The sequence below is a fragment of the Athene noctua genome, chromosome 5 (genome assembly GCF_965140245.1).
Source record: "Athene noctua chromosome 5, bAthNoc1.hap1.1, whole genome shotgun sequence".
Classification (NCBI taxonomy): domain Eukaryota; kingdom Metazoa; phylum Chordata; class Aves; order Strigiformes; family Strigidae; genus Athene; species Athene noctua.
The window spans coordinates 20,008,924-20,034,685 of record NC_134041.1 but is presented as its reverse complement, the minus strand read 5'-3'; the positions used below and the strand labels follow the sequence as shown (position 1 = coordinate 20,034,685).

Below are 25,762 nucleotides of genomic sequence, written 5' to 3'. Positions count from 1 at the left end.
CCTCAAGGGCTAATTTTCCAACAAACTGAGATTATCACCCTATTCCTCTAATACAAAATGTTGAAATACTTTAACGTGCCAGAGTTTTTCACAGGTCAGAAAATCTCATTACTGGGTGTAGAGGAACAGAGCAAATAAGGGCAAGAGACCTCATAAAATACTTATGGGGAAAAATGTTTCCAGGATACTACTCTTCACTGTCAAAAAATTCAATGATGTATTGTGAGATTTAAATCTTCCCCCACAATGACAGGATAACGCTGCTCCATTGCATAAACACAATTTAATTTCATTTTACAATATTCAAGTCTAAAAAACAGTACAAATCATGAAAAGTACAGATTTTTCCTCATTTCCTCCACATTTACATTTCAGGTCAATAAAAAAATTCAAGGAAGTGTCTTTATCTCTAAATTCTTAACAGTGGTGTTAAAGCATTTACAGCTAAATGAAAATATATGCACAGGACGAAAAAAATAAGAGTACCAGACCAGGCATTTATGCAGTCAAAACAAATGGAAACCTGGAGCAGGGGTGAACACTTAGGAAGCAGTCAAACTGCCTATGAATACATGAAATTATGAAGGAGCTATATATTGCATCCCCATCTGATGCTAACGCAGTCTCTAGGAAAAGGGTCAAATGCAGCCTGTGCCTTCCAAGTGGCAATTTCACCAAGAGTCAACTGAGCTTTACTGGCTCGTATCAGGTTCACTTTGGCCCAGTTACTCTAGTGGTAGGGGTCAGTCATGTTAATATCATGCACACTGTAAAATCTCACTCAAGATCTTGCAACAAGCAACATTATTTTATGTTAAGCTGGATTTCAAGATACTGACATATATTGCAGTCTATTTGAGACTATTTTGACTAGAAAAAGATTGAAAGTAAATGCTAGAAAATCCCCAGAATGATACCGGAGCAATTCTGCACTCACCTGTTGAAGTAGCAAGTAACCACTGCCCCAGCAATTGTCATTTGCTGACAGGCAAGAATGAATTCACTAGTCCAGATAAGGCCAACAAAATGATACCATGCCATGTAGCAAATTCCAGACAGAGCTCTGTATTCTACTTGTCCTCCTGAAGTAGTCTGTGGTGTACCTAGAGTTGGGATTATACCACTGTATTATTATAACACACCAGACAACAAAAAAATAAAACTACATGTAAATGCTTCTGTATCCTTTTCTTAACTTATATTCAATAAATTATAAAAAAAAATTAATTCAGGTGCTATTTAATTCTATCCATTCTAACAAAGTCAGGGTGCCAAAATTTTGTAAATCAAATAGAATTTTGAAAAATAAAATCTTACAAAAAGCAAGAGTTTGTGTTTAAATCGGGATTGAGACACAGCTGCCAATAAATCCAAGAGGACAGCTATGAATTAGTAAAGATTTCTGAGAAAACACTACTCAAGATTTGAGTAATCAAATAGTTCAGAAGTAATGGAATCTTAATTTTCTTCATTCAGATTTGAAATAAACTCATAGTTAAGAAATGCTTTAGATTTTTTCTATAAGAAGATTGCAGAAGATTATTAAGGATGCATAACGTACCATTGCAATAAACCAAAACTATTATTTAATTACTATTACTAATTAGAATCATGGCAACTAGTTTTCTGTTACCTATACATTGCAATTTTTGTGCAAAATACAGATGCATAAGGGCAGACTCTCCAAAAAAAACCAGACATCTGTATGGCAGTATATGTTCCGATGTTACTACTGTATTCAGGAACATTGACAAATTAACTTATTCAAGCTAAAAAAAATTGCCTCCACTTCCATTAATAACAAAGAATATTCCATATTCAATAGATGGCTTTTCACAAAAGGTGCGGGGTAACTCAGATAACTCAGCAATCAGACCTTTCTCTATGCAATTCTATTTATGCCACTTGACTCTGAAGTCTAGTCAGGAGATTATGGCATTGGTACATGTGTTCCTAGTGAAAGGTCTCTAGGTTCATAACCCACTATTTTTCTTTTTATTTTACCAAGCCTTAAGTATATTAACCTTAAAGATAAACATGTTCACAGAATAAAACAATCTCTGGAGGTGGGTAGTTTCTTATTCTAACTCCATGAAAGAAATAACAAAGTGAGACTGCTAGAACAGCATTGTAACTTAAGCTTTAATATTTCATGTATTAATTTGGTGGACTTGGCAGTGTTAGGTTTATGGTTGGTCTTGATGCTCTTAGAGGCCTTTTCCAACCTAAGATTCTATGTTCTCTCACAGGACAGCACACCACCTTCAAGTTCAAAATTACCACAGATACAAAGCTATCTATGAAATGGTTCACTTATTTGTGTCCTATTATTCTCTAACCACAGAGTTCATACTCAAGAATAGCTAAAATAGAAACAATAAAGATTTGTTTTCAGCAATACCATCAGGTTTAGACAAGCTTTCTAAGTCCTCAGAACCAAGGTCTGTTTGTCTGTAAATTATGAAAAATATTCATCTACCCTACACTAGCTCTGCAAAATTATTGAGTGCTTTGAAAGCACCAAAAAATGCTACATGGTGTATAAACATGTTCTAGATAATTTTTTTCTGAAAGGTTATCAATTTTAGCTAAACAGGCAAGCTCTTTGAATTCAAGGGATTTTTCATCTCCCTTACTTCTTCCAGAGGCTTTAAATTGCTGTTTGCCTGCAGCACACACAACTAGCCAAATATGTTCATTAACCACAGCCTATAGCCCTTACTGGGGGAAGTCATGCAAATGATAGGTCACCGAGATATAAGGTCTCCCAATCTCCCCGCTTTTATGCAAAGACATTATGCCATTTGGTAGCAGAATTAAGTACATTTTCCATCATAAAATCTACCTGAACCTTTGTTTTCAAAAAAAAGGGCACATTTCAGGCTTTGCTACTGTAGTTTTGTCATGAAGTCTGACAAATGTATGTATGGTAAACTAATTCTGTTTGCTTTTTACCAGCCTACTGAAATAACCACCTGCATTAACAACCATAATGGCTTTGTCTTTTCCTGGCCAACCTTACACATGTGCACATGCACAGCACTGTGCTCTGCTGCACAGAAATCAGGCACATCCACCTCTGAGTTCACCATTGATCACTTTGCTGTCTAGGTATGGTAAACTGTTTTTATTACTTCACAGAAATCTGTTTACCAATATACACATCTATGTCTGACTGATTCTGTGTCTTCTGGGCCTATCCTGCATACATAATTTTGTTAACAGAATTACATGCAATACTGTTTTTCATATGTCAGTTTTAAAGTTTAACTGTGCTACTGAGACCATCCTAAATACCCCATTAAGAAAAGTATATGCAATTTTCCTCATCACTTCACTGTGATCTATCTGTTCACAGAGGCTAAACTTTCTCAGTAAAGCCCTGAAATACAGTTTAATTTGTCAACAGAATATTTTTCTCCAACTACATAACCATGAATCTTTCTGGTGTACTATACACTCTTAGTGATAACATTAAGAAATCACTAACGAACTGAAGTCCCTACAGGTGAATCACCAAATCTGAAAACCTCTGATCAGTACAAATGTTGATCTGCTGCAAATACTTCAAAAGAAGTGTTGTTAACAATGCAAACAGGCCTAAGTGTTTGCTGCAGGATTCAGAAGAGTTTCTCCATCTGACTCTGCAACCCAGGGCTGTGCCGTTACATCAGCCAGCACAGCAATGCCATGATACAAAAGTCAGTGTGCACAGGCAGTGTCGTTAGCTACATTTTGGTACTTTCAGACTTATGTCAGACACTCTTACTCGGCAACTGCTGCTCCAAGGTTTTGCTGATGCCTGGAGCAGTAGGCTGTTGTAAGGGACGGAAACTTCTGGGAAGTCTAATCCAGTAATTTCCTTATCAGAAACAAAGAACCATACTGTATTAGAAAATACTGAGACGCTGTTTATCAGTTCCTGTTAAAATGAAAATAAGACATGCCCTTCCCACTGCTGAGCAAGGAAAGGTTCTGGCATCATATGTTGAATCTTCATGCTTCCTGTAACAGAATTTATTATTTTATTTAGCTTTTTTCCATGTAGTGGTATTTACAGCTAAGCTAGCTGACTGTAATTGGAATGTCAAGGACCCTGCAGGAAAAACATTTTTATTGCTGGTTTTGCTACCGCACAGCTTTATGTGGCAGTTTTATTGCTCACTTGACTGTAGGATGCACCTTTGTTACACAAAAATCTCACCCTGCCTTCTCATCCTACATTACATGCATAGTATTTATGCCATGCAGACTTCCACACCTCCTGCATGCTGGAAAGTTGAAAGACATGCTTTGCCGTGCCACATGGCCACTTCAGTTCTGCAGTGAAATGCCACACAAATTAGCAAACAATAAGACTCCATAACCCTAAGACATAACAGCTTTTCTGAAGCTCAGCTGAGATCCATTCCTAGCCAGCTAATGGTTCTAACCGGTGCCACTATTAGTGCTGTCTCAGGTCTCATGGAGTCTTGGCATTTCTCCTAGTTTTCTAGGTCTGGAGCTCACTCAGTCTTTACTGCTGTTACAGATTCTGAATTACCACAATACTTAAGCAGGTGCCCACCTTAAAATGCATAAGTAGTCCCAGTGATTTTATTATGATTATCCATGTGTTTTAAGTTAGTCATGTGCATAAGTACCTTTCTAAGTGCAGGCTATAATTTTCTATAGCTCCCAAGAAGTTTAGTCTTTTCTCAAACCAACACTAAATTTGGAGGGGATGTAAATAAGGTGCCTGTGTGGTCTCATAATGATCAGATGCACCACAGCTGAAGCAAGGATCAAGTGCTCCAGAGTTGTAAGATGCAGAGATATTCTAACTGCTGAAGATTGAAGGAAAATGTTAAGAACAGGTGCAGCACAGCAGCAAGCCAATTATATTTGCCCATCTTTCTGGATTAGACAAAAGACTAGTGTCTTCGTAAACATTTCATTTTTTCACATTTCTTAGTATATTTGAATTTAAAATAGTCTGCATAGCCCCCAATATATTTGTGAGAACAGAAAGCGTCAAAATACTTGGGGAGGAGTGGCTGGAGAGCTGCCAGTCAGAGAGGGACCTGGGGGTGTTGATCGACAGCGGCTGAACAGGAGCCAGCAGTGTGCCCATGTGGCCAAGAAGGCCAGTGGCATCCTGGCTTGTGTCAGGGCAACGAAGCTGGTGCAGGGTCTGGAGCACAAGGAGCGGCTGAGGGAACTGGGGGGGTTTAGTCTGGAGAAGAGGAGGCTGAGAGGAGACCTCATCACCCTCTACAGCTACCTGAAAGGAGGTTGCAGAGAACTGGGGATGAGCCTCTTTAACCAAGTAACAAGCAATAGGACAAGAGGGAATGGCCTCAAGTTGTGCCAGGGAAGGTTCAGACTGGATATTCGGAAACATTTCTTTACAGAACAGGTTGTTAGGTGTTGGAATGGGCTGCCCAGGGAGGTGGTGGAGTCCCCATCCCTGGAGGTGTTTAAGAGTCAGGTTGACAGAGCGCTGAGGGATACAGTGTAGCTGAGAATGGTCAGTGTTAGGTTAATGGTTGGACTGGATGATCTTCAAGGTCTTTTTTAACCTAGATGATTCTGTGAAAAAAAAAAAAAAAAAAAAAAAAAAAATCAAGAAAACCACCACCTGTATTTTATGGACTGAATCCTTAATAGGCAGCTATTTGTCAACAGAGAAAACAACTTGTCAAAGAGAGTGTATCTTGGGAGATCTTCTGAGAAGTACTCTCAGCTGTTGCAAAAAGTTCCCAAAATTCAAAATCAGAAGAAATCAGGGAGATTTACAGGGAGATTGTAGAAAACTAGCAGAAGATACAAAGGGGTTCTGCCAATGCGTTATTAATCATGCAGTACCATATGTATTGTACTATGTGTATTTATTTTTACAGGATGTGCAAGTACTAGTCATCCTAGAACAGCAAAACAACCCCTAAATGAGCTATCTTACTGTGAGCTACTTCAATAGGCAGCATTTCAGAGGACTCATATTTGAGTTGAAAATTTGAAATACAATCTAAAGGAATATTTTCAATACCAAATCTAGTCTACTGTTCATTTGTCCATATTTTGAACTTCAAAACAAAACCAGGACAGAATATGGGACTCGAAATCCAAACAACTATCATAGTTCTTGCTGACACCTAACTCCTGCATCACCTTGACAAATCTCCTCAATCTGAGAGCTGGATAAAACAATCCTTCACTACCTCCCCAGATCATTACAAGGCTAAAATTGCCGTTGTTGTCTTCGAATTCCCCTCGGGAGGAGTTACTCTGTAATCAGAGCAGCTGCAAACAACTATGCAGATTTCCCCCCACCAGTTTACCGGCACCTGGTGGGCACTGGCGCTGATGCAGTTCATTTCTTGGTTCCTTACCCAAACACCTCAGCCCCTGGACTTTGCTAAGGACTCAGGTTACACCTGCTGGGCAACAACAGCCACCATTTAACACAGACAGTTTAACAAACAGAATAATTACAAATACAAATGATAAAATTAATAGAAACGAGTTTTAACCAGAAAAATAATCAAATACGTTTGAGTGGCATTTTTCTATCTCCATTCATGCTTGGGCTGTAACTTAGAATTGGTTTGGATTATTTATCAAATGCACATTCTCTTGTAAATATTAACACGCTAACTGTTGTACTGGGTCTGGCTGAGCTGGAGTTGGTTTTCCCCTACAACAGCCCTCACGGTGCTGTGTTTTATGTCGGGAGCTGGCAGGGTGTTGATAGCACCCTGGTGTTGTGGCTACTGCTGAGCAGTGCTTACACAGCACCAAGGCTCTTTCTGACATTTTCCATCACCCAGTGAGATGGGGTGGGAAAGATCTTGGGAGGGGACACAACCAGGACAGCTGACCCGAACTGACCAAAGGGATATTCCAGACCATGTGACGTCTGCTCAGTGTAAAGCTGGGAAAAAGGAGGAAGGGGGTGGGGTCACCTTTGGTCCTCCAAGGCAACCACTCCGCGTATTGGAGCCCTGCTCCTGAGAAGGCCCAACATTGCCTGATCATGGGAAGTACAGAATAAATCTGTTTGCTTTTTTTGGTTCCATGCATGAACCTTTGCTTTGCTTATATTAAAACTGCTTTTGTTTTACCCACAAGTGTTGGTCTATCTTATTTTCTTTCCCCTCTTTGCTCTGTTGAGAAAACAAGGGGAAAGGGGGAGGAAATGATAGAGCGACTTGGTGGGTACCTGGCATTTAGCCAAGGTCAAACCACCACAACTGTTAACAGAAAAAAATCTTAGAAGGATTGACATCTACACTAAAAATATGCTGGCAGAAGATCTCAGTCAAAACATATGTTTTACTAGATTCATCATATGAGCAATATATTGATGGTTAAGTGCCTGGAAATGACCTTCCCTTCTTAGGCTGAATCTGCAAAAAGTCAATTTTCAGAACTGAGAGCATCCTAGAAGCTTTAACATCATTCTACTGTGCAGCAAGATTATGCTACCTACTGTACTGTTTGTATCACTCACTGGAAACATCAGTGTTCCTATTATGCCAGGGAGAAGACAAAAAATAAAATACCTTTGAGTCAGGAGACTTGTGCTGCACTATGAATGTAACAGCAGGTCATAAACTGTTTGAATCCTACTCTCCAAGCAGGCAGTGAAAAAAAAAAAGTGAATGGAAATGTCTAGCAGGAAACAGAATATAACCAATGAAGGAAAATGGCACAACATGGAAAAAGCATAAAAAGTCTCTCAAAGGCAGTTTTCATTGGGTTTTATTTCCCTGTGAATACATGTGGAATTTGCTTTCAGATATAATGTGCAAGTCACTACTTTCCTGCGAAGTCTGTAAAAGCATCCAGACTTCTTCCCCATCCTGCACTTATCATCAAGCTGTTTCTGTCACATGAGCTACAATATTTCTACTCTTCTAATGCCTGCTGCATTTTCAAAAGCACTTGAATACAACAGACTCAGCTTGCATTTTCTAAATTTAGATTTAACAAGGGCAAGCTTCACATCCTTTTGTGTGCATATTAAGAATCCCAGTGAATATTCCTGTGGGCCATGGACCAACTCAACTTAGCATGAAGGATGCAATATTTCCTCTAATTATGTATTTACCAAATCTCTGTGTTAAAATTCATTTTATTACCTGCTACTAGATTTACTATCATTAATGTTTATCTTAAATTGCATCTGATCCAAGCAGGTGCATGAAGTGAACAGTTGGTTGATAGCTCAGGAGATACTCCTTTCTATAAAGGACTACTGTGAACCAGTGATAAGGTACCCCACAAGGCCAGTTTGAAAATTACTGCTGCCTGGCTGATACGTGCATAAATGAGATGAAGATTTTGCAGAAATGCTACCAACCACACAAAGCTGTGTCCAGCACATAATGCTGCCGCTGTAGAGAGAAAAATCCAACTCAGAGGAGTGTGGAGAAGAAATATCCATAACATCTACAGCAAAGTGAATCTGCTTCACTATTTAGTCAGCCAGGAACAACTCACAAAGAGACTGAAGGCTGTACATTTGGCTTTGCTAGGTCTGACCTTTTTGCAGGAGAAGCAGGTTATCAGCTAGACAAGCGCTTCAAGCAGCCATTTCTGACAGACATGAGCTACTGGGGAAAGGCAGCAGAAACAGACCCTTACAAACCTGCACAACTCTCCAATGAAAGCTGGAGGGAAACAGATCCCACTCTAGCCTAGGTAATGGGTGTGTGATTTACAGTGCCAGCATGGACTCAGACAGATAGACTCTCACATTACAAGTGAAGTGGGTCTTGTACAGAGCAGAATTAACAGGGTGAGACCGAGATGGAAGCAGCTATGATGGAGTGAGGTATCTGACCCATGGAGTTGGGGAATACTGCCTGTTTTGCCAGACAGGCTCAGCTATGGAAAGTTCAGAGGCTTTTCTGGCCCGGCAGGGATCTGCAAGCCTGTGCAGGACTTACTGCAGTCACTGTGTCAAGACATGGTGAAAACACAAAACAAAATGGTAACACATAAGCATTTGAAGAGTTAGGCTGCATTTGGTTTTCCACACAGAAACCACCTTCAAATTTCAGAAAAGAGAAAACCAATAAATAAATATGGGAAAGGCAAGCAACTGCCTCTATCCACATCAATTATGCATCAGCTCCAACCCAAAGGACAACAACTGACTCCTAGCAGTGGTGCTAGAAATTCAAAATGAAAAAAAAAAAAACGCTCAAATCATAATGACTCCTATGTACAAAGGCTGATGTCTACATGAGGAGTTATCCCCAGAGCTGCAAAGAGTTTAGCTTCCCTTCTTTGGGTGATGTTGCATGGAAGAACAACCTCCCCTTCCCTTGGATGGTGTGACGGTGGGCCAAGGGACAGCATCCAAACTACCCTGGTTCAACCAGTGACAGATCTTATAGTGATACGTTCCTCAGTAATACCACTTCCATACGCAAAACCTGTTCTTGCACATCTTTCAGTGATCGACTATTTCTACACCTCCTCTACAACTGCAAGAACCTCTGGATTAATCCAAATACTGTTGTACCAGTCTAGTAGTTGTCACTGAACTACTGCTCAGAAACAACATTCTGCTTCCATGGCAATTGGATATTGTCTATAGTCAGAGATGATGAACATTCTCATTTTGTAACAACTGCACTACAAGGTGCCTCTTCCCACCTGTTACTTTCTTCATTTAAGTACATCAAACATATACTGTATCTACCACAATCTAATCATATCATAAATTAAATAATTGAGAAAGAACAAAACTAAAGGCCACATAAAGGAGCAAAAAATCTCTCTTCTGTACTGCTATGACTCACAGAACCATGGCAATGTTGAAGGCTCTACCAAGTGAGGAAAAAAAGAAACAAAAAAAGGAAAGAGTAACACATCTGTGTAATAGTGCTTGCCCACATTTTGTACACCAGCACCAGGAGGTCCCATATTTAAGAAATGAACTTGGGAAATAGATAGCATTCATTCAAAAATATGGAAAGCATATACTTACCTGCAGTTCCTAAACTAAGTAGAACAGCAACCCAAAATACCCAGAACACAATGAGAATCAGAAATGTCCAGAGTGGTTGAAACAGGAGGAGAGGAATTCTGCCAATGATTTTACCAACAATTCGGAAGAGCTGTACAGTGAACTGAAGCCTCTTTCTTAGCACAAGTATAAGGGAAAGCAGAACAATCTGTTACAGGAAATAGAAAGATAAACTGTTGGGTTACTTTTTCCTTATGAAAAGTATCAGAGTTGTCAAATGTGGGATCAGTGGGTACAGATTTCACAACATGACAGCAAGGCATTTTATACAAACTTACTGCACACTGGAAAAGCATTCTGAGACACTGCCTATATTCTAAAAGAGCCTGAGGATTAAAATCTGGTTTTCTGAAATCATTACCACTGTTTTTTTAAAACAAAACAGGATCTGTGAAACTGTAATTCACCTAATGGTAACAGTCTGCTTTGCTTTACAGCAAACACAAATGCGCATTACACGCTACATTGCTTTCACATACCCTGTATGTCATGAACATTTAAACTTTCTCTCTACTCGGGTCAGCTTGCCACCGTTCACAATGGTAGGAGGACCAGTCCTTTTCTGCAGAAAACACAGCAGTAGCACAACTAAAATAACGAGAGCTGCATATGTATGGAAACAAAGCAGACATATAATGAAACCTCATTTTTTTCCCGGAAGCAAAAAAAACCCCAACAACGAAACCCCGAATGAAAAAAACCCACAATGTCCCCATTTCTTTGTGTATGACAAGGAACTATGAGCAGCAATTAAAAAAGGTTGGAATCTTTAAAATAAGAAATGCAACCAGCAGCAATTGCTTCACTAGTTTTCTTGCCTGCTCTAGAAAGAGGCCTCCAGCTCTGAAGAGAAGCATAACCTACAGCAGTGGATGCTCCCACAGTTCCGCAAATGACAGCCAGTTGTACTGGCACACACATGCATACAAAAAACCCTTTTCTTACCCCTTTAGTATCAACAGAAATAAAAAGGTGTAGCTTACAGAGAATATGAAAAAAAAAAATCTGATCTCTGACACATTTATATTTGTTACTGTGAACTGTCAGACTGTTCATATCTGGTGAATTCCAGTCTATGGATCCTACTCTGCTTTAAGAAAACAGAACAATCATTTTGACAAATGTCTAAACACTCACATTTAACACTGCAACATCAGAGTGAAAAAATAACTTTAAAAGTTGCAAGCCAAACTCAGATTTTCAGTTGGAAAACAAGGTCAATGAGAGAAAAGCAGAATTTAACCCCGCAACTTGAAGCCTGTGCTTCACTACCCCTTTCATTTTCTGAAAGAGCTGCCACCCCTTTCTCCGACTAATGGGGTAGGCTGAATTCACAGATCTCGTGTTCACATTGAGGCAGTGCCACTCTGTTCACTCAACATGATTGTCCAGTTAGCTGATGAAGAGAAGAATGGGGATGGAACACAATTCTTGCATTTTTACATCAATCCTAATACCCTTGGTACAGGTTTGAAAGTGTGGCGGAGCTCTGTGCTGACAAGCAAAGTTCACAATGAAGATATAAAACTTTTAAAGTAAGCATAAGCAGATCTGATAATTGATTCTCATTTTCAAATTTGAAAGGAACGAGGAATTAATTTTAGTGTTGCAGAACCATTGCAGTTCAAGCTTTCAAGTTACAGCCTCTGCCATTGCTTAGGATAAAATGCTACTTACAGTAACTATTGTTGAGAAGATAGCATATCCAAGTAGAAATTTTACATTTTCCTTTTCTGTTTCCAATTCAGTGCTGGGATCATTCCTGTAGTCGTAATAGAGCCACCAGAGAACACCTGAGACAACTGAGCAAACAAGAGCAGCATGAGGGCAGGCAGCAGCACACTGCTGCTGGCAGGCTGGTGTCTGCCCAGCTGCCCGAGCCACCCTCTTGCCCTCCCACCTCACCCACGCTCCACTCAGGAGTACCGTCCCATAGCAGAGAGGATCAGTATCAATAATCACAGAGAAAATTCACATAATGGTCTGGCAGTCTGAGATAAAACCGCAGCAGAATGTTTGGTTTTCTTTCAGTTATTCTAAAGTCCAGGCACGTAATTTCACTCAGGAGCTACAAAGCGAACTTTCATGGAATGACAAGCTTAGCTGGACACATTCCTATAGTTCTTCCTTTCTAAAGCAGGTAATGTAAAACTTCACTGAACTTTTTTTGAAACAGTAGCATTTTCATAACTGCATTTATCTGCCAAAAGAAATGTTGTTTCCAGGTATCTATAAAAAAAATCATCATCATCCCAACATTCAGCAGCTGGAACAGCACAGCCAGACCTTGGCACCAAAAGGCAAGCAGGGCTCAGCTTGTAAATGGCTGTGGTAAGCTTAAGGTTTCTGAGGATGGCCATGGAGAAAAAGGATAGCTGTTTGTTCAGCTGCCTCTCCATCTCCAGTGAGATGATCCATTTAACTAAGCATATACTAAAAAGTAAACATACTTACATAACAACCCAAATACAACCAGTGCAATCAAAGTATGGATCAGAAGTGTCCGAATGAATCTGAACACTAAAACCAGTATAACAGAGAATGCTGAAATATACATGAGATAAGTTTATTATGAGTGTTACAACCCATTTAACTTAACTCCTATTTACTTTAAATATAAATTTAAGGTTCTTGCAGAATTTGGGCTTTTAATTTTAAACAGTGGTCTCAAAAGCAACAGCATTTAGTAAAGCTGGCAATCTTTTTAACATTTAATACACACAGTTACCTGTAATTTACTAGTAAAGAACTTATAACTAAAATACTTCACCTTGGGCATTATTAGCATTTCAATAATATTTTGTATAAGATTTAAGTTAAAATATTCATGCTGATGTCATTTTTTTTTTCAATTTATTGAAAAATTTTCAATTTCTTGAAAAATTTACAATTTCTTACAGTCCCCTGAAGTGAGTTATATGGTAACATCAAGGAACACAGAATCTGGTATTTCAGAGCTCTATTTCATCAGTCTATTAAATTCCTCCTGATAAAACACAATCACTCTTAATGAAAAACAATTCTGCCCAGAAAGTATTAAAAATATAACTTTTAAATTAAAAATATAAAAGTTAATAGAAACATCTGAAACCTCACATTTTAATTGAATATCATTATTAACTTTTATTTATAACCTTACCTAGTGCAAGGATGCTCAGTCCTATCACAGTATCTCTTCCTGCCAATATTCCACTCAGAATTCGGTGAAAAACATCCACTTCATTAACCATACTTATTAAGACAGATGCGTATTTGGAATAGCATTCAGGATTTTGTGGAACACATCGATTAAATAATGGAAAAGATTTACTGAAAGGTTAAAAACAAAGACAGTAAAAAATATTAATTACTGGACAAACAGCTTGAAATCCAGAGATCCATTCCACTGTTCTCTTTCAAGCCCTCTGCAGTACCCTACCAGCAACCTCAACACAGTTTTGCAGCCACAGCTGGCCAACCTGATCTGTAATGGGGCAGGCACCCTCCCTGCCCAGGAGAATAGCTTGCAGACTGAAACAACAGGGCACCAGGCATGGGAGCAGTCTATTACAAAAGGTAGTTTTATGTTTCATCTGCAAAATAAACTAGCAGCATCATGCCTGCATCACAGTACTAGAACATCCATTCAAGAGCAACTTGGGGAAAAACTGAATCATTATCTGAATCACTATCAGCATGTAGCTCCTATTCCCATTCTAGTCTGGCTTCACCCGCTTTGCTCCCGTGTGTTTATGTAAAACCTAAACTCATGCTAACATAGCTGTAAGCTATGCTTTGTAGATAATTCTAGACCACAATCACTTTGCATTGTTTTTATGATATTTTATGATATTTAAGCATTCCAAAAGCCACATCAAAACAATGTTTGTATGGTACAATTAACACCATTGAATATTCACACACAAAATTATTTGGCACTCCCAGTCAAGCTTCATTACTTTGGTAATGCTGTACTACAACAGCCAAAGACATACTCATACCTAAAAAGGAGACGTTTGTTCATCAACGGTTAAAAACTTCTCTGACTGGATTTGCTTCTACTATGAAATATTGCCGTGCAAGATGAATAACTTTGCTGAGTTCCTTGCCAAACAGAAAAAAGCCTCAAGAGTCGAAGATATAAGTAAAACATGACATATTTTTTCATCAATTTACATGCTCTCCTTTGATCCACTGTTTGTAATGTTTATATGCATCTCCTGCTCTTTTCTGTTTGCTTTTTCTTCTCTACGTTCTCTTGTTTAGAGCAGATAACTTAAGCTCTGCAAACAAAGATTCCAATTCTTTGCTGTATTTTCATGACACAGTGGAATTTAAAATCATAGGTTTAAGGATTTTGACTCACAAATGCCAAATGTTAAAGATAGTGCCACCCACAGACCTGTGCTTCAAGCCAGCTGGCTATGAAATGATTCCAATGGAAATTTCTGGGTTCATGATAATAAGCAAGGCCCAAGACCACAACTCCCCTTCCTTGGCACTGAGGGAGAGAGCAAAAGGCTGTGCAGGAGATAAGTCACTCCTCATCTGGAGTGCTTTTCTCCTGATTTGAAGAGGAAATGCAGTCCTTGTTCATTCTGTGGGATAGGACACTGTCATGTTCACATGCACATAAGAACTCATAAGGATAAATAAACAAAGAAAAAACATTCTGATTGTAAAGCATCAAGTCAAATATAAAACGTGAGGAAGTAACAATCCTTAAGAAGTTGTTTGGACTCAAGGGTATTGTAAAGTACCCAGTAATTCTTACCTTGGTGGAACTGGCAGCGTGGGACACAGATCAGCTGCCTTTGGATTTAGTGTGTAACTGGAAATGTTCAGGTTGTAAACACAAAGACAAGAACCTATGAAGGAAAAAGAAAAAAGGAAAGGTAACTTAACACTAGTTAAAGTTCTGGAGAAAAACACATTATCAATTAAGTTTTGTTTACACTTATGCTTTGATTCCTTGGCAAGCCATATTCATCCCTGATATTCCAGTGGGAATGTAAATAACAAATTAGTTAATTGGGTAAGTCTAAAGCAACCTCTGCAGAATCTTTTGTCTTCTAGACTTCACTATAATTACCATTTACTGATCTTCCTGGAGGGCAGGCACACTCTTTGTTCCACAGTGTGATACTTCAGCTCTAAACTCTTCTCATTAAGAAAACAGAAAAGCCCAAAATGACAGACGCAACAATAGATCTAGGCCCCCCATGATTTAGAACAGAATACATATCTGTCCAGAAACTTAACATTTTCTGAGCTCTAGGCTAAATATTACCAGGTACTCTGCTAATAGTACTCTGCTCTATTACATAATGCTTCTGGGAAAGAAAGGCTGGAGATATTCAAGCCTTTCAAAAGGCAATACTGCCCTCTCCCTTGAGATAAACATGCAAGCAGTTTTAGCATGTAGATGGAATTTCATGCAATTATATTCAGTTGCACTGAAAAGACTTATATAAAATCACAGGTGTTTACAGCTTTCTGTACATACCAAATGATGGCAAACTACCCCAAAATGAAATGAAAACAAATGTTGTCAATTTAAACAGCAATCCTTGCCAAACAAAATAACAAAACAAAAAAGAAAGGAATTCTGACCTACAATAAAAATAGTTACTAGTATTCACATGGTCTGCAGTTTATGCATACCCTATGGAATAGGGGTTAGGCTACAGGTTCTTTTATTTGCGTGTTGGACATCAATGAACTGGAGCTGCCTCTTTTGCACCATAGCTACTTCTGACATCATATCCATCTTGAAAAGCAGAATAAAACAAAAAAAATTTCTAGGCAGAATAGCAAACTTTGAGATCTGATGTCTAAAGGGATAAAACCCCTTGTGTATCTCTGGAATTAATAACTCCACCATAGTTTAAATTTAAAAGAACCAATTGAACAAGTTTCTCAAATCGCATATGAGCTCTGTTCACCCACTGGCACCCCTACCAAACTACGCTAGCACATTCTCGCAGCCAGTTTCTTGCTGCATAATCTCAGAATTGTGCAGGAATTAATAACTTTTAAATTTGCATAAGAGAGCTGCAACATTTCTAGAAATTATGGCTTTGAAATGAAGCAGAAAAAAGACATTTTGTTTTCTGTTGGCATAGACCACTCAGGAAATTAATGGTAAGAAATGACTCCCCAGCGTAGCAAACGTAAGAATAACAAAGTGAAAGCTGCTCAACTGTTCTACAGATACACCAAGATATTCATATTCCCTGTTGCACACCATTATTCCTTGCAAAACTCTGGAGGTCTTCCAAAGAGTTGAGTTGCTCTTGTGGACAACTAGACACACACAAGGAAAGCGAGCTGATTTTGAGGCTTTGCATTTCCATGCTGCATGAGTTCAGAAAGAAGACATACCTAGGAAAAAAAAAAAATCATCTTCTCAAAGAACAAGCTTTCCAGTTTTTATAGGTTTAAATTCTGAGCCTTCCTTACATCTTTTTCAAGCACTACAAAACAAATGAAACTAATTTTCCACATATAATGGGGAAAAAAAAAAAAGGAGTTTGAAGTCAGAAGTTAAGAAGCAATTTGAGAATACACTACGTTTTTACACTTAGTTTTATGTTCTTAAATGGGATCAGAAGCTGCCAAGGTGGATGCCATTCTACGAGGACTAGTTCATGGGAGTTGACAGAATGACTAAGGACTTCAACATGCAAATTCCTTAAGTACAAAGCCTTGCCATATAGAATGACTGCTGGCTTGGCTGAAGTCCTATTTAAAATAAAATCCTGATTAAGAAGACAGCATAAAGCATAACAGTGTAGCACATTTTCAAATTCTATCTTAAATTTTTTAGTTTCAGTCAATATTTTGCACCATTCTCACACTTTTTTTTGCCTTTCAACATAATCATATATTTATACACATATGTATATGACTGACATTTATAAGTATCTTATTCAATTCTCAAACATTTGATTTATTTAGGCATTATCTGATGTACTTACTTTTTATTAGTCATGTCCTGTCCAGAAAGGGGTGCCCCTTTTACAGGAATGTTCTTTCTACCACATACGTTCCCAAAGCTGTCATATCCAAGCAAAAGTCTTTCTGCAGCACCAGCCATCACAGCATAGCCAGTTATAAACATCTGTTAAAATAATTTTTAATGTGAAATCATGATATGATAGCTTTTCCTTCCCACTCAAATACTTCTTTTCACCCAGGCATTTTTGTCTTGTGGATTCAAACAGTTAAATCTAAAATTCACCCCTCTCCCCAAGGCCAGAGCAAGCCGTAAAGGCGCCTTCTTAGAATTTTCCCTCATCTGTCGTTGAAAGCATACAAATTAAGCAGAGTATCACAGGAAAAGAAAGACAGGGGTCCTGATTAAAATAATAGGAAAGCATTACTAAGGTGCTAAACACTGCCTCTACCGAAGTTTATGTGTGTCACCAAGCAAGGTCACTCAAATGGTAATTTTTCACATGTGCACACCGCTTCCCGTTTTTCAGGGTGCCCTTCAAGACACACCTGGACAATATAGCTGCTGAAATGTTCAGCCCTTGCTGCTGCTAGTGAATTCAACCAGAGGTAAATTTTGAACACATGCAGTATAATTAAAATGCAGCTTACCTGAAATTTCAGGAAGCTTCCTTAACACATGTGAAAAACCTAGAGAGCGCCACACCGTAGTCTTAGGTGACACTGCACTGATCTTTTAGATTCTCTGCTATCAGATTAAAGCCCCAGTGGATCAGTTCCCTATGAAGCACCTCTGTTGGCCAAGGAGCAGCCACCTTTAGTCAACATACGACACCCTGCCTAGGAATGTAGCTTAAACCCTGCTTATGTACCCCATGAGGGACAAAACCTCCCTTGAAAAGAACCTTTCCAAGTACTAAGAAGCAGTAATCCTTCTTCTGGGAAGCTGATCAAGTCCTGAGCACTACTTTACCCAAAGGCTTATTTGCAGCACTCTAGCTATTGAAGAACTCGGCAATTCAGCCGTCTCTTCTGTCCCATGGGGTGTAAACCACACTCCACACCCACCAAGGACAACACACTAAGTTCTAAGGCTACATGCCAATTGCTGGCAGCAGCAAGTCTTCTCAGTCCCACATTAACCACTACTACTTTGCACAGATACTGTTGAGTATCAGCTGTGCTAGAGACCGATTGCGTGTATCAGATCCAGCACAACTGCTTTCTTGCTTAAGGTTTACAGCCTTTATTTGTTATTCTACTTTTAACACTTGTGACTAAAGATGGGATCTGAGCAAAAACTGAGTCTCATACACAAACATGTAAGTACGCACTTCCTTAGTCCCCAGTGTAGTCTTATTTTTGGTTATATGTTTGCAGTCTAACTAGTTGAATAATATTTTTTTAAAATTATGACTGTGTGTTAATGCTGTCTCAATATGGAGATCTTTGTAGAGACTCCACAATTAAAGCTGACGTACTACTTGTGGATGTGGCATTTGTTACAATAAGAAATTTTTTTCAGATCCATCTTATTTACATAGCAAATGTTTGTTAATAATTATTCTCAGAAGAAAAAGGAGAAATGAAATGGCACTGTAATTCAACCTGAAATACACTTTCAGACAAATTCTAGCATTCCTTCTAAAGATGGACATTACAAGTCCATTGCCGTCAGTATAACAAATATTGTGTACATGTGGTTTTAAAATTATAATTTTTTAGAGTACAGAATGCTGGCTACAAGCCATAAATATTGTTAAGTAATAGATGGCTGTATGACTGCTGGAGGGGTGTGTCTATACACACCAGTGATAGGCATTTCCACAGAGTAATTAATGTAGTTTCAGTTTTTTTCATTATGTGCCAAAATCAGTGTCACCAAATTTTTTTTTAATCTCTTAAAAATAAAATTGAACAAAAGAAAACAAATAGATGTATGCAATAAGCTATTTCACAGAAACTGAGCAATAAAAACAGTGAGAGAAGACAAACAAAAATCCTAAATCCTCACCATTTGACAGGTTTAACTTTTGGCACTGATCAAAGCATCAAGCATAAGACACCATGTAAAAAAACCTATCCTGTTCACAAAGTTCAGCTTTACTTATACAGTATTCAAAATGTGCATGTGTTCTTTGGCATTATCTTCCATTCAAAGAGTTATTAGGAATTGAAAACTGATTAATAGTGTAATCACGACAATCCTGAGTAGCCTCAGACATATCATGAAAAAAAATTCATACTCAGGAAAGACAAAGCCTATTCCCAAAAGTTTGCATGCTGTTCCAAGCACAGGACAGATGGTGACTTGATATATCAGATGGACACGTTGCAAGATAACAAGGCTACAGTGAAAGAAGTAAGTAGAAATAAGAGCTGGTCAGAGCCTGGACTAATTTACAAAAAAGTGAATAACCCAGCCCTCAGTATATATGGCATCTAAAGTATATGGGCAGAACTTGAAAGTCTGTGTAGCAGACACTGCCAATACAGCACTGCCCCCCCCCCCCTCCCAAGTCAGTTCTGTCCCAGTGCAACGCTGGGACCCTAACACCTGGGCCTGTGATCGTTTCGGGTTAGATCTAGCATAGTGCTGTGCAGAACCCCGTTAATTTTACATCTGATTTCTCTTCCAGAAAAATCAGTGCTTACCAAACCAGCCCAGAAAAGAAAGAAGAGGAGCAACCAGAGAGTGTCTGTGCACTTTCTGTAAATGACTGGTCTCCATTCCCTTAGTTCGGAAGCACAACCGCCAGGATCCTAAAATGAAACGAAGACAGAAAAGAAAAAAAACAACAAATTTCCCGTGAATTACAATCAAGTTTCGAACAGCTGACATTTCCGACAGAGCATAAACCTCGCACTTCAAATGCCGAACTCTCTGCCCGCAACAGCTGCGCAGCGCGCCCAGGCCGAGGTGCGCTGCCGCCCCGCACCGCCCAGGCCACCCCGGAGCCCACCGCGCCGCTCCGCACCGCCGGGGGCAGCCCCCGCCGCGCCGCCCCGCGCCCCGCGTTCTCCCCCCGCGGCCCGGGCCCCGCCGCGGCCCGGCGCTCACCTGCTGCCGGCCCCCGCGCCGCGCCATGCTCCCGCAGCCGGGCCGGGCCGCGCCGGGCCCGGGGCGCAGCCGGCTCGGCGGCCGTGGCGGGGCGACACTGGCCGGGGCACGGCGCCGGGCCCGCCCGGGAGGAGCGCCCGGGCCGGTCGGCGGCACCTCCGGCAGCTCCTCCTGCTGCCGCGGCCGGGCACTGCCAGCCCCGTCCCGACCGCGCCTCCCGCAGCCGCGGGGCGGGCGGGCCGCGGCCCCGGGGGCAGCTGCCTGGCCCGGCGGGAAGCGCCATTCCTCCCCCCGAGGCCCAAGCGCCGGCCGGCCGGCGGCAGCGCGCCCCGCGGAGCCCGGCTCTCTGCGCTGGTGCGGGTCGCTGCCCGGGATGGCGGGCAGGGCTGCGCTGGGCGGGCCGGGGCGGGCCGCGGCCCCGCCGCTCCCGGGGCAGGGGCAGAGGGGCTGGGCGGGCGGGGACCCCCTTCCCGCGGGCAGCGCCCAGGCGGCCAGACGGCGCCAGCCTGCGGTTCCCGCCCAGCGCGGGGCTACGCGCGGGCGCTGGCCAGCGCGGGAGGTTCAGGCTTTTCCGCTAATGACTTTATTTATGGGAATAACTGCAGCTTTGCTACTGCCGGCACCAAATGTGGGCTGTTTCCTTCTGTAGAGCCAACTGATAGCGGCACCGTTCGGCTGTTCTGGCCGCACTATCAACACGCGGCCGTAGAGACTTTCCAGCTTTTGTTGGGCTGGTTTGATTGCACAGTTCCATTACACTGACATGTTACCTTAGGCCATAGTTACCACTCACCGATGTCCGTATTATGAACTTGGCATGGACAGGAACAACCACACTGAATTAACTTGTAACTTGGATGACCAATGGATGCAGAAATTATTAGCCGCTTTTATTAACCTGTTTTCTCAGTGCTGTCCCTGTTCTCTTTTTATTTATATGTTCGCTAAGTTTAGCTCAACGATCTAGAGAAAAATAATACCACAAGTTTAAAAGATACTAACAGTACATTTTTGTTCCTTTCCTGAGAGTTAATGGGAAAATGTCCTCTTAAAGAAGTAATGCGACATCTGCAAGCGTAATAAAATTGAATTAAATTGAAGCTAATTTGGAAAGTTGTTTAAGAATTGGTCTAAGAACTGGTTTAAGAATTGTACAGGAGCCAGAGCATTAGGCTAGTTTTACTTAGAAATAAACTTATCTCAGTCCTCAAATGAAAATGTAGAATGAAACTTTGGTGACAAGCTAGCAGAGATGGAGGAAATAAAGTTTCAGAAAAGGTAACGTGCAATGTTTCGAAATTGACTTCTTAACTGATTTAACAGAGCTCGCTACAATACTCTCCCCCACCCCCCACCGCCCCCGGTGGTTCTGAGAAAACACGACACGACATATTTCTAAAAATGCTATATCTTACAAAGGATTTATTAAACCATTTAGTTTCCAGCCAACTCACAGTTCTTGCCTTTACCAGCACTGTGTCTTTTAACGCTCATTATTCATCAATTTGTAGAGAGTTTTCATAATCGGTGTAAAAATTGTAATAAAACTCTAAAATTTAACACGTTGCAAAAGTAATTTTGTGTCTATAGAGCTTAAATAGAGAAAATAACTTTTCCTTCACTGTGCACTATTGCACTTTAAAAATATGTTTAAAAGGTAATTTTCTCTTGAAATATGAATGTAAAATTTATTTATTTGAAAAAATTATTCATGTGAAACAACTTTTTTTCAAAGAGAATTTTAGTATTTTGATTATATCAAGAAAAATAACCAAAATTATTAATAACTTAGACACAAAAGAACCATGCCAGTGATGAAGGCTGATATTAGAATTTGATGGCTTGTTGTCGTCACATGCTAATACTAGCATTCATTGTTGATCTGGCCCTTTTTGAATGATTCTCCTTAAGTTTTGTGTAACATTCTTATTGTGAATAAAGGAAAACAGCAAGTGGAACAAATATTTTTAATAAAATCCAGATTCCAAGCAACTGAAGTTCATGGAAGAACACTAGAGTCAGTGCTAAGGCCTGCTTTACCAAGAAATAGCAATGATAATTCTTGTATTTCTTCAATTAGCCTAGGAAAAGTTATCTTATACTCTATAGCAAATAACTCAGGATTAGAATAGGATTTTTTAAAATTGTAAATTAAATATTTTAATTGTAGTAGGGGTTTTTTTGGCTTTCAAACGATCAAATAAGACCTTCTATTTAGTAACAGATGAGTAATTTTATTGTGTGTCACTAGGTGGTGCTCTGCTCCTTGTTTAGAGTTACAACACAGTATTTCGGATTGGTGGGCAGAGGCTTACACTATGGTTAGCCACTATTTGCAAATGAGGATTTTCATGTTAGAAGTCGAAGAGAATTCCAGGAAGCAAGGCTCAGATCGGATAAAGGATTTAAACATCCACAGTGTAATACTGAAAACTCTTGCTTGCTATTTGTCCAATCTTGAAAGTGCCTAAATTTCCAAGATCAATTTTAAACTTTCTGGTTTACCACTTTCACAAGGAAGGAGCCTGGTTCTGCAGCTGAGTAGTTCAAGCACTCAGTGGGGAGTAGCGAATGTTAGAATTGACATTTTGTAGGGTTGATCCAGTTTAACCTGAAACAGAAATGAGATAGAGTCTGGAAAAAGAGTCTTGGATTACAGAACCAATGACTTGGCCAGAGAGGTGTGCACTGGTTTGTGCTCTCTCTTTGGGGAGAAACCCAAGTTGGAGCCTTTGGTCTCAATCTCCTGGTCAACATACATAAGATGCTTCATCTTAGTCTTGTATCCAACTACAGCCACTTTCATGGGAGATTAGTATGATGAGGGTCCACTTTCACTTCTGAGTCTTCACTGCTCTGTAATGTTTCTTGTAAAGGCAAAAAAAAAAAAATTAAAACCCCGGAGTACCCAGGAACTCGCAGTGATTTAGTTGTGAATTAAGACAGTAATAATACAGCCTGCCTGGTGTGTTGTGGTGGGAGTAACCATGGGAAGGGAGATTAACATTTACATTTTCAAGAATACTTAGAGTTTTTAAGAGTTTTTCTTACATGTTACCCATCTTCAGGCATGTTTAGCAACAACAGAAATACTGCAGCAGTGAAAACTCATGGGCATTTTTCTCTGGTTTCGATTCTTTGTTTTTCACGAAGTCACCCAGAATATACAGCAGAAAGCCAGCCACAAACTCAAACTTCCTGACTCCAAGACTCTGCTTTAATCACAAGGCTCTTATTATTTCTTATGAGTGTGTTGTTTATTCATGGACAGTGAATCCTGGTGCTGCCTGCACTTAAGGCTCGACCTTCTTACCAGGAAACTTACCTGGTTAAAACTGGGATGGGAATGTGGGTTGGGAGAGGAAGGTCTTAAATGAAAGCATGACAGCTCCTTGCTAGACTGGTTAAGTGAGATGGCTATTCCTATCTGTATCCCCTTCTGGGTCAGATGAGGAACAGAGACCAATTACTTTAATAGCAGGACACAGCAACTGAGAAAGTCAACCTAAAAGCAAACATTTTCTGCCTAATTAGAGAAGGCGCAGCTGAACAAAATTTCCATTACTCTCAAATGATCTTGCTTATTATGTACAGTAGCTTAGCAAGTATGAACTCTTCTCCATATGTAGCTATGTTATTTGGAATATTCTGAATTGAAACACCCAGAGACTGAACATAATGCCACCTATTATGTTCAAGCTGCTAGTCAGGTTTTCTGACAATTTCTACTCTAAGACCTGATGTTTATGACATTGCCTCATTTGAACCATTCAGTCTGAAATTTCTCATGGCAGGTGCTGAAGATTTTTGGACAACTTCAGCACAAATTATTCAGTCATTTCTAAGACTGAAATTTGAGAAGCAGACATAGTATCTCCTTTTGGGGTAGTAGTAAAGAAATCCTTCACATTGTTTAGATCAGAGATTTTTAATAGACAAGGAGAAGGAAGTGCTTTCTGCTTTTCTCCTATCTGAGAAACTTCATCCACATTTGTCCCAATCACTTTGATGATAAATCACTCAGTCAACTTGCTGAGCTTCATAGCTAAGGAATCTGAAGGCTCCGTCTTCATGGTGTACTCCTGAGCCTGCACAGGACATTTGGACTACCCTGAAATGTGCTTCTGACCTGCCACGTAATTTCAGTGTTTTGCCTGTGCCTCAGTGATTGTCCTGACGGTGGCCAGGCACAATGGACAAAGAAGGATCCTGAGATTAATGTAAAGGAGAAATTACTATTGCTGTTAAACAGCTTCTTGGAACTGTTAAGGAACACCTTACTAAGGAAGGCAAGGTTAGGAGAAGGAGGATCAGGGGATTCATAAAAATCAGTGTCAGGAAGGATCATTAAAGCATTTAAATTAATGCTGTATACAGTGGACCGTTATGCCTCTGTTGAGCCACAATAATTGTGACTGACTGAAAGCCAGGACTGGCTCAGCAAAGACTCTAGAAACAGAAGTCTTAAAGGAAAATGGAAGACTATGACAGTAGGGGAGTGGCAGCCAGAGGAGGTGGACAGAGGACTGGCTGGTGAGGGACAGCATGCAGGACTGGAGGGAAGGGTAGCACTGATGTGAATGAGGCCGAGAGCCAGGAGAACATGGCTGGAAAAGGGAGGTGAAGACTAACCAAATAAGGAACCTGAGAGTGAAGCGAGGTTAGGATTGGTATATGGAGGTATACAACTGGCCAGGGAAGAAGAGGGTAGATCAGAGGAGCATGAAAGTTATGTGGGGATTAAATAAGCTATAGCGCAATTCCTGAAGGTACATGAAAGATTATGACAGTGGGGAATGAGAAAAGGAATCTAGGTCTGCTACCACTCCCTTTCACAGCCAGGGTATTGCCTTTCCTCTGCTGTCAGCAAACATCCACAATGATGAATTGAAAGTGCCCTGACTAATGACTCAAATCACCCTACCAGGTTTCTGATGAACCTCCTAGTACTGTCAATTACTCCACTGGATCAGCTGGCAGAGGTCTGTCCTATGTATCTAAAGAATCCAATCCTTTTGATGAGTTAGTGTCCTTATAATGCTCTGTGTTCGCTTTTCTGTTTGCTTATCTAGAAAATCCCACCCGATAATATGTTTACAGCTGGAAAGTTAACTACTCTGTTATCCACATAATCATGAAAATGCACAAAAGATAAAATAAACAATTTTTTTTTTCTGGTAATTTGATGATTCTTGAGATGCTCCACTTCTCAGCCTTAAAAAACACTTGAATTTAACAAGTTGAAAACCAATTAATAAGACACTTATTTTCAGCTTCCAACGAACATCAATTCCACCTGCATCTGGGTATCTCCAATGCATTGAGGAGCTCTATTTTTATTTGAGAATGTTGATTATTGAGTAGATTATCCAGGGATCTAGAAGAATAGAGTGTACACATCTTATAGCCCAGATATATAGCTTTAGCTTACTACTACTAATGACCACTCCTCCTGTGAGTTACCAACCATATGAAACATTCAAGGCAGGAATATAATGCCACTAAGTTAATTTGTTCCACTTTCCACACAAGCAAACAGAGATCTGCACAAAGAGCCCTTTCATTCCAGCCAATAAGCAGGCCAGAGTACAGTCTGACCCTAGGAAAGTGTTTTGAGTGTGTTTGCTGAGTTGAATCTGATAATAAACTTTAGAGCTGACTCATTTCAAGGTTTTAGAACAGGACAAGAGGAGTGTTTCAGTATTACATGGGACTCCATATATCAACCCAGACAAGAAACAGCA

At 40.1% G+C, this 25,762-nt stretch overlaps 1 protein-coding gene across 4 annotated transcripts in view; it reads right to left on the bottom strand.

Annotated features, from left to right (window-relative positions):
• SLC44A3 (solute carrier family 44 member 3) overlaps window positions 1-20,212 on the bottom strand; it is a 41,523-nt gene extending 21,311 nt beyond the window's left edge. Inside the window, exons 1-10 of one of the 4 annotated variants that reach the window (XM_074906609.1) lie at window positions 20,019-20,212; window positions 19,613-19,720; window positions 16,981-17,123; window positions 16,248-16,384; window positions 14,775-14,868; window positions 13,161-13,330; window positions 12,476-12,565; window positions 11,699-11,823; window positions 9,983-10,169; window positions 938-1,103 (exon numbers count right to left, since the gene is read on the bottom strand). In XM_074906609.1, coding sequence (XP_074762710.1) covers window positions 938-1,103; window positions 9,983-10,169; window positions 11,699-11,823; window positions 12,476-12,565; window positions 13,161-13,330; window positions 14,775-14,868; window positions 16,248-16,384; window positions 16,981-17,123; window positions 19,613-19,720; window positions 20,019-20,045 — 1,247 coding nt within the window. In that variant the 5' untranslated portion in view covers window positions 20,046-20,212. The remainder of the gene's footprint in view (window positions 1-937; window positions 1,104-9,982; window positions 10,170-11,698; window positions 11,824-12,475; window positions 12,566-13,160; window positions 13,331-14,774; window positions 14,869-16,247; window positions 16,385-16,980; window positions 17,124-19,612; window positions 19,721-20,018) is intronic. The other 3 variants (XM_074906605.1, XM_074906607.1, XM_074906608.1) reach the window with 3 other exon arrangements.
• Between the last annotated feature and the right edge of the window lie 5,550 nt (window positions 20,213-25,762).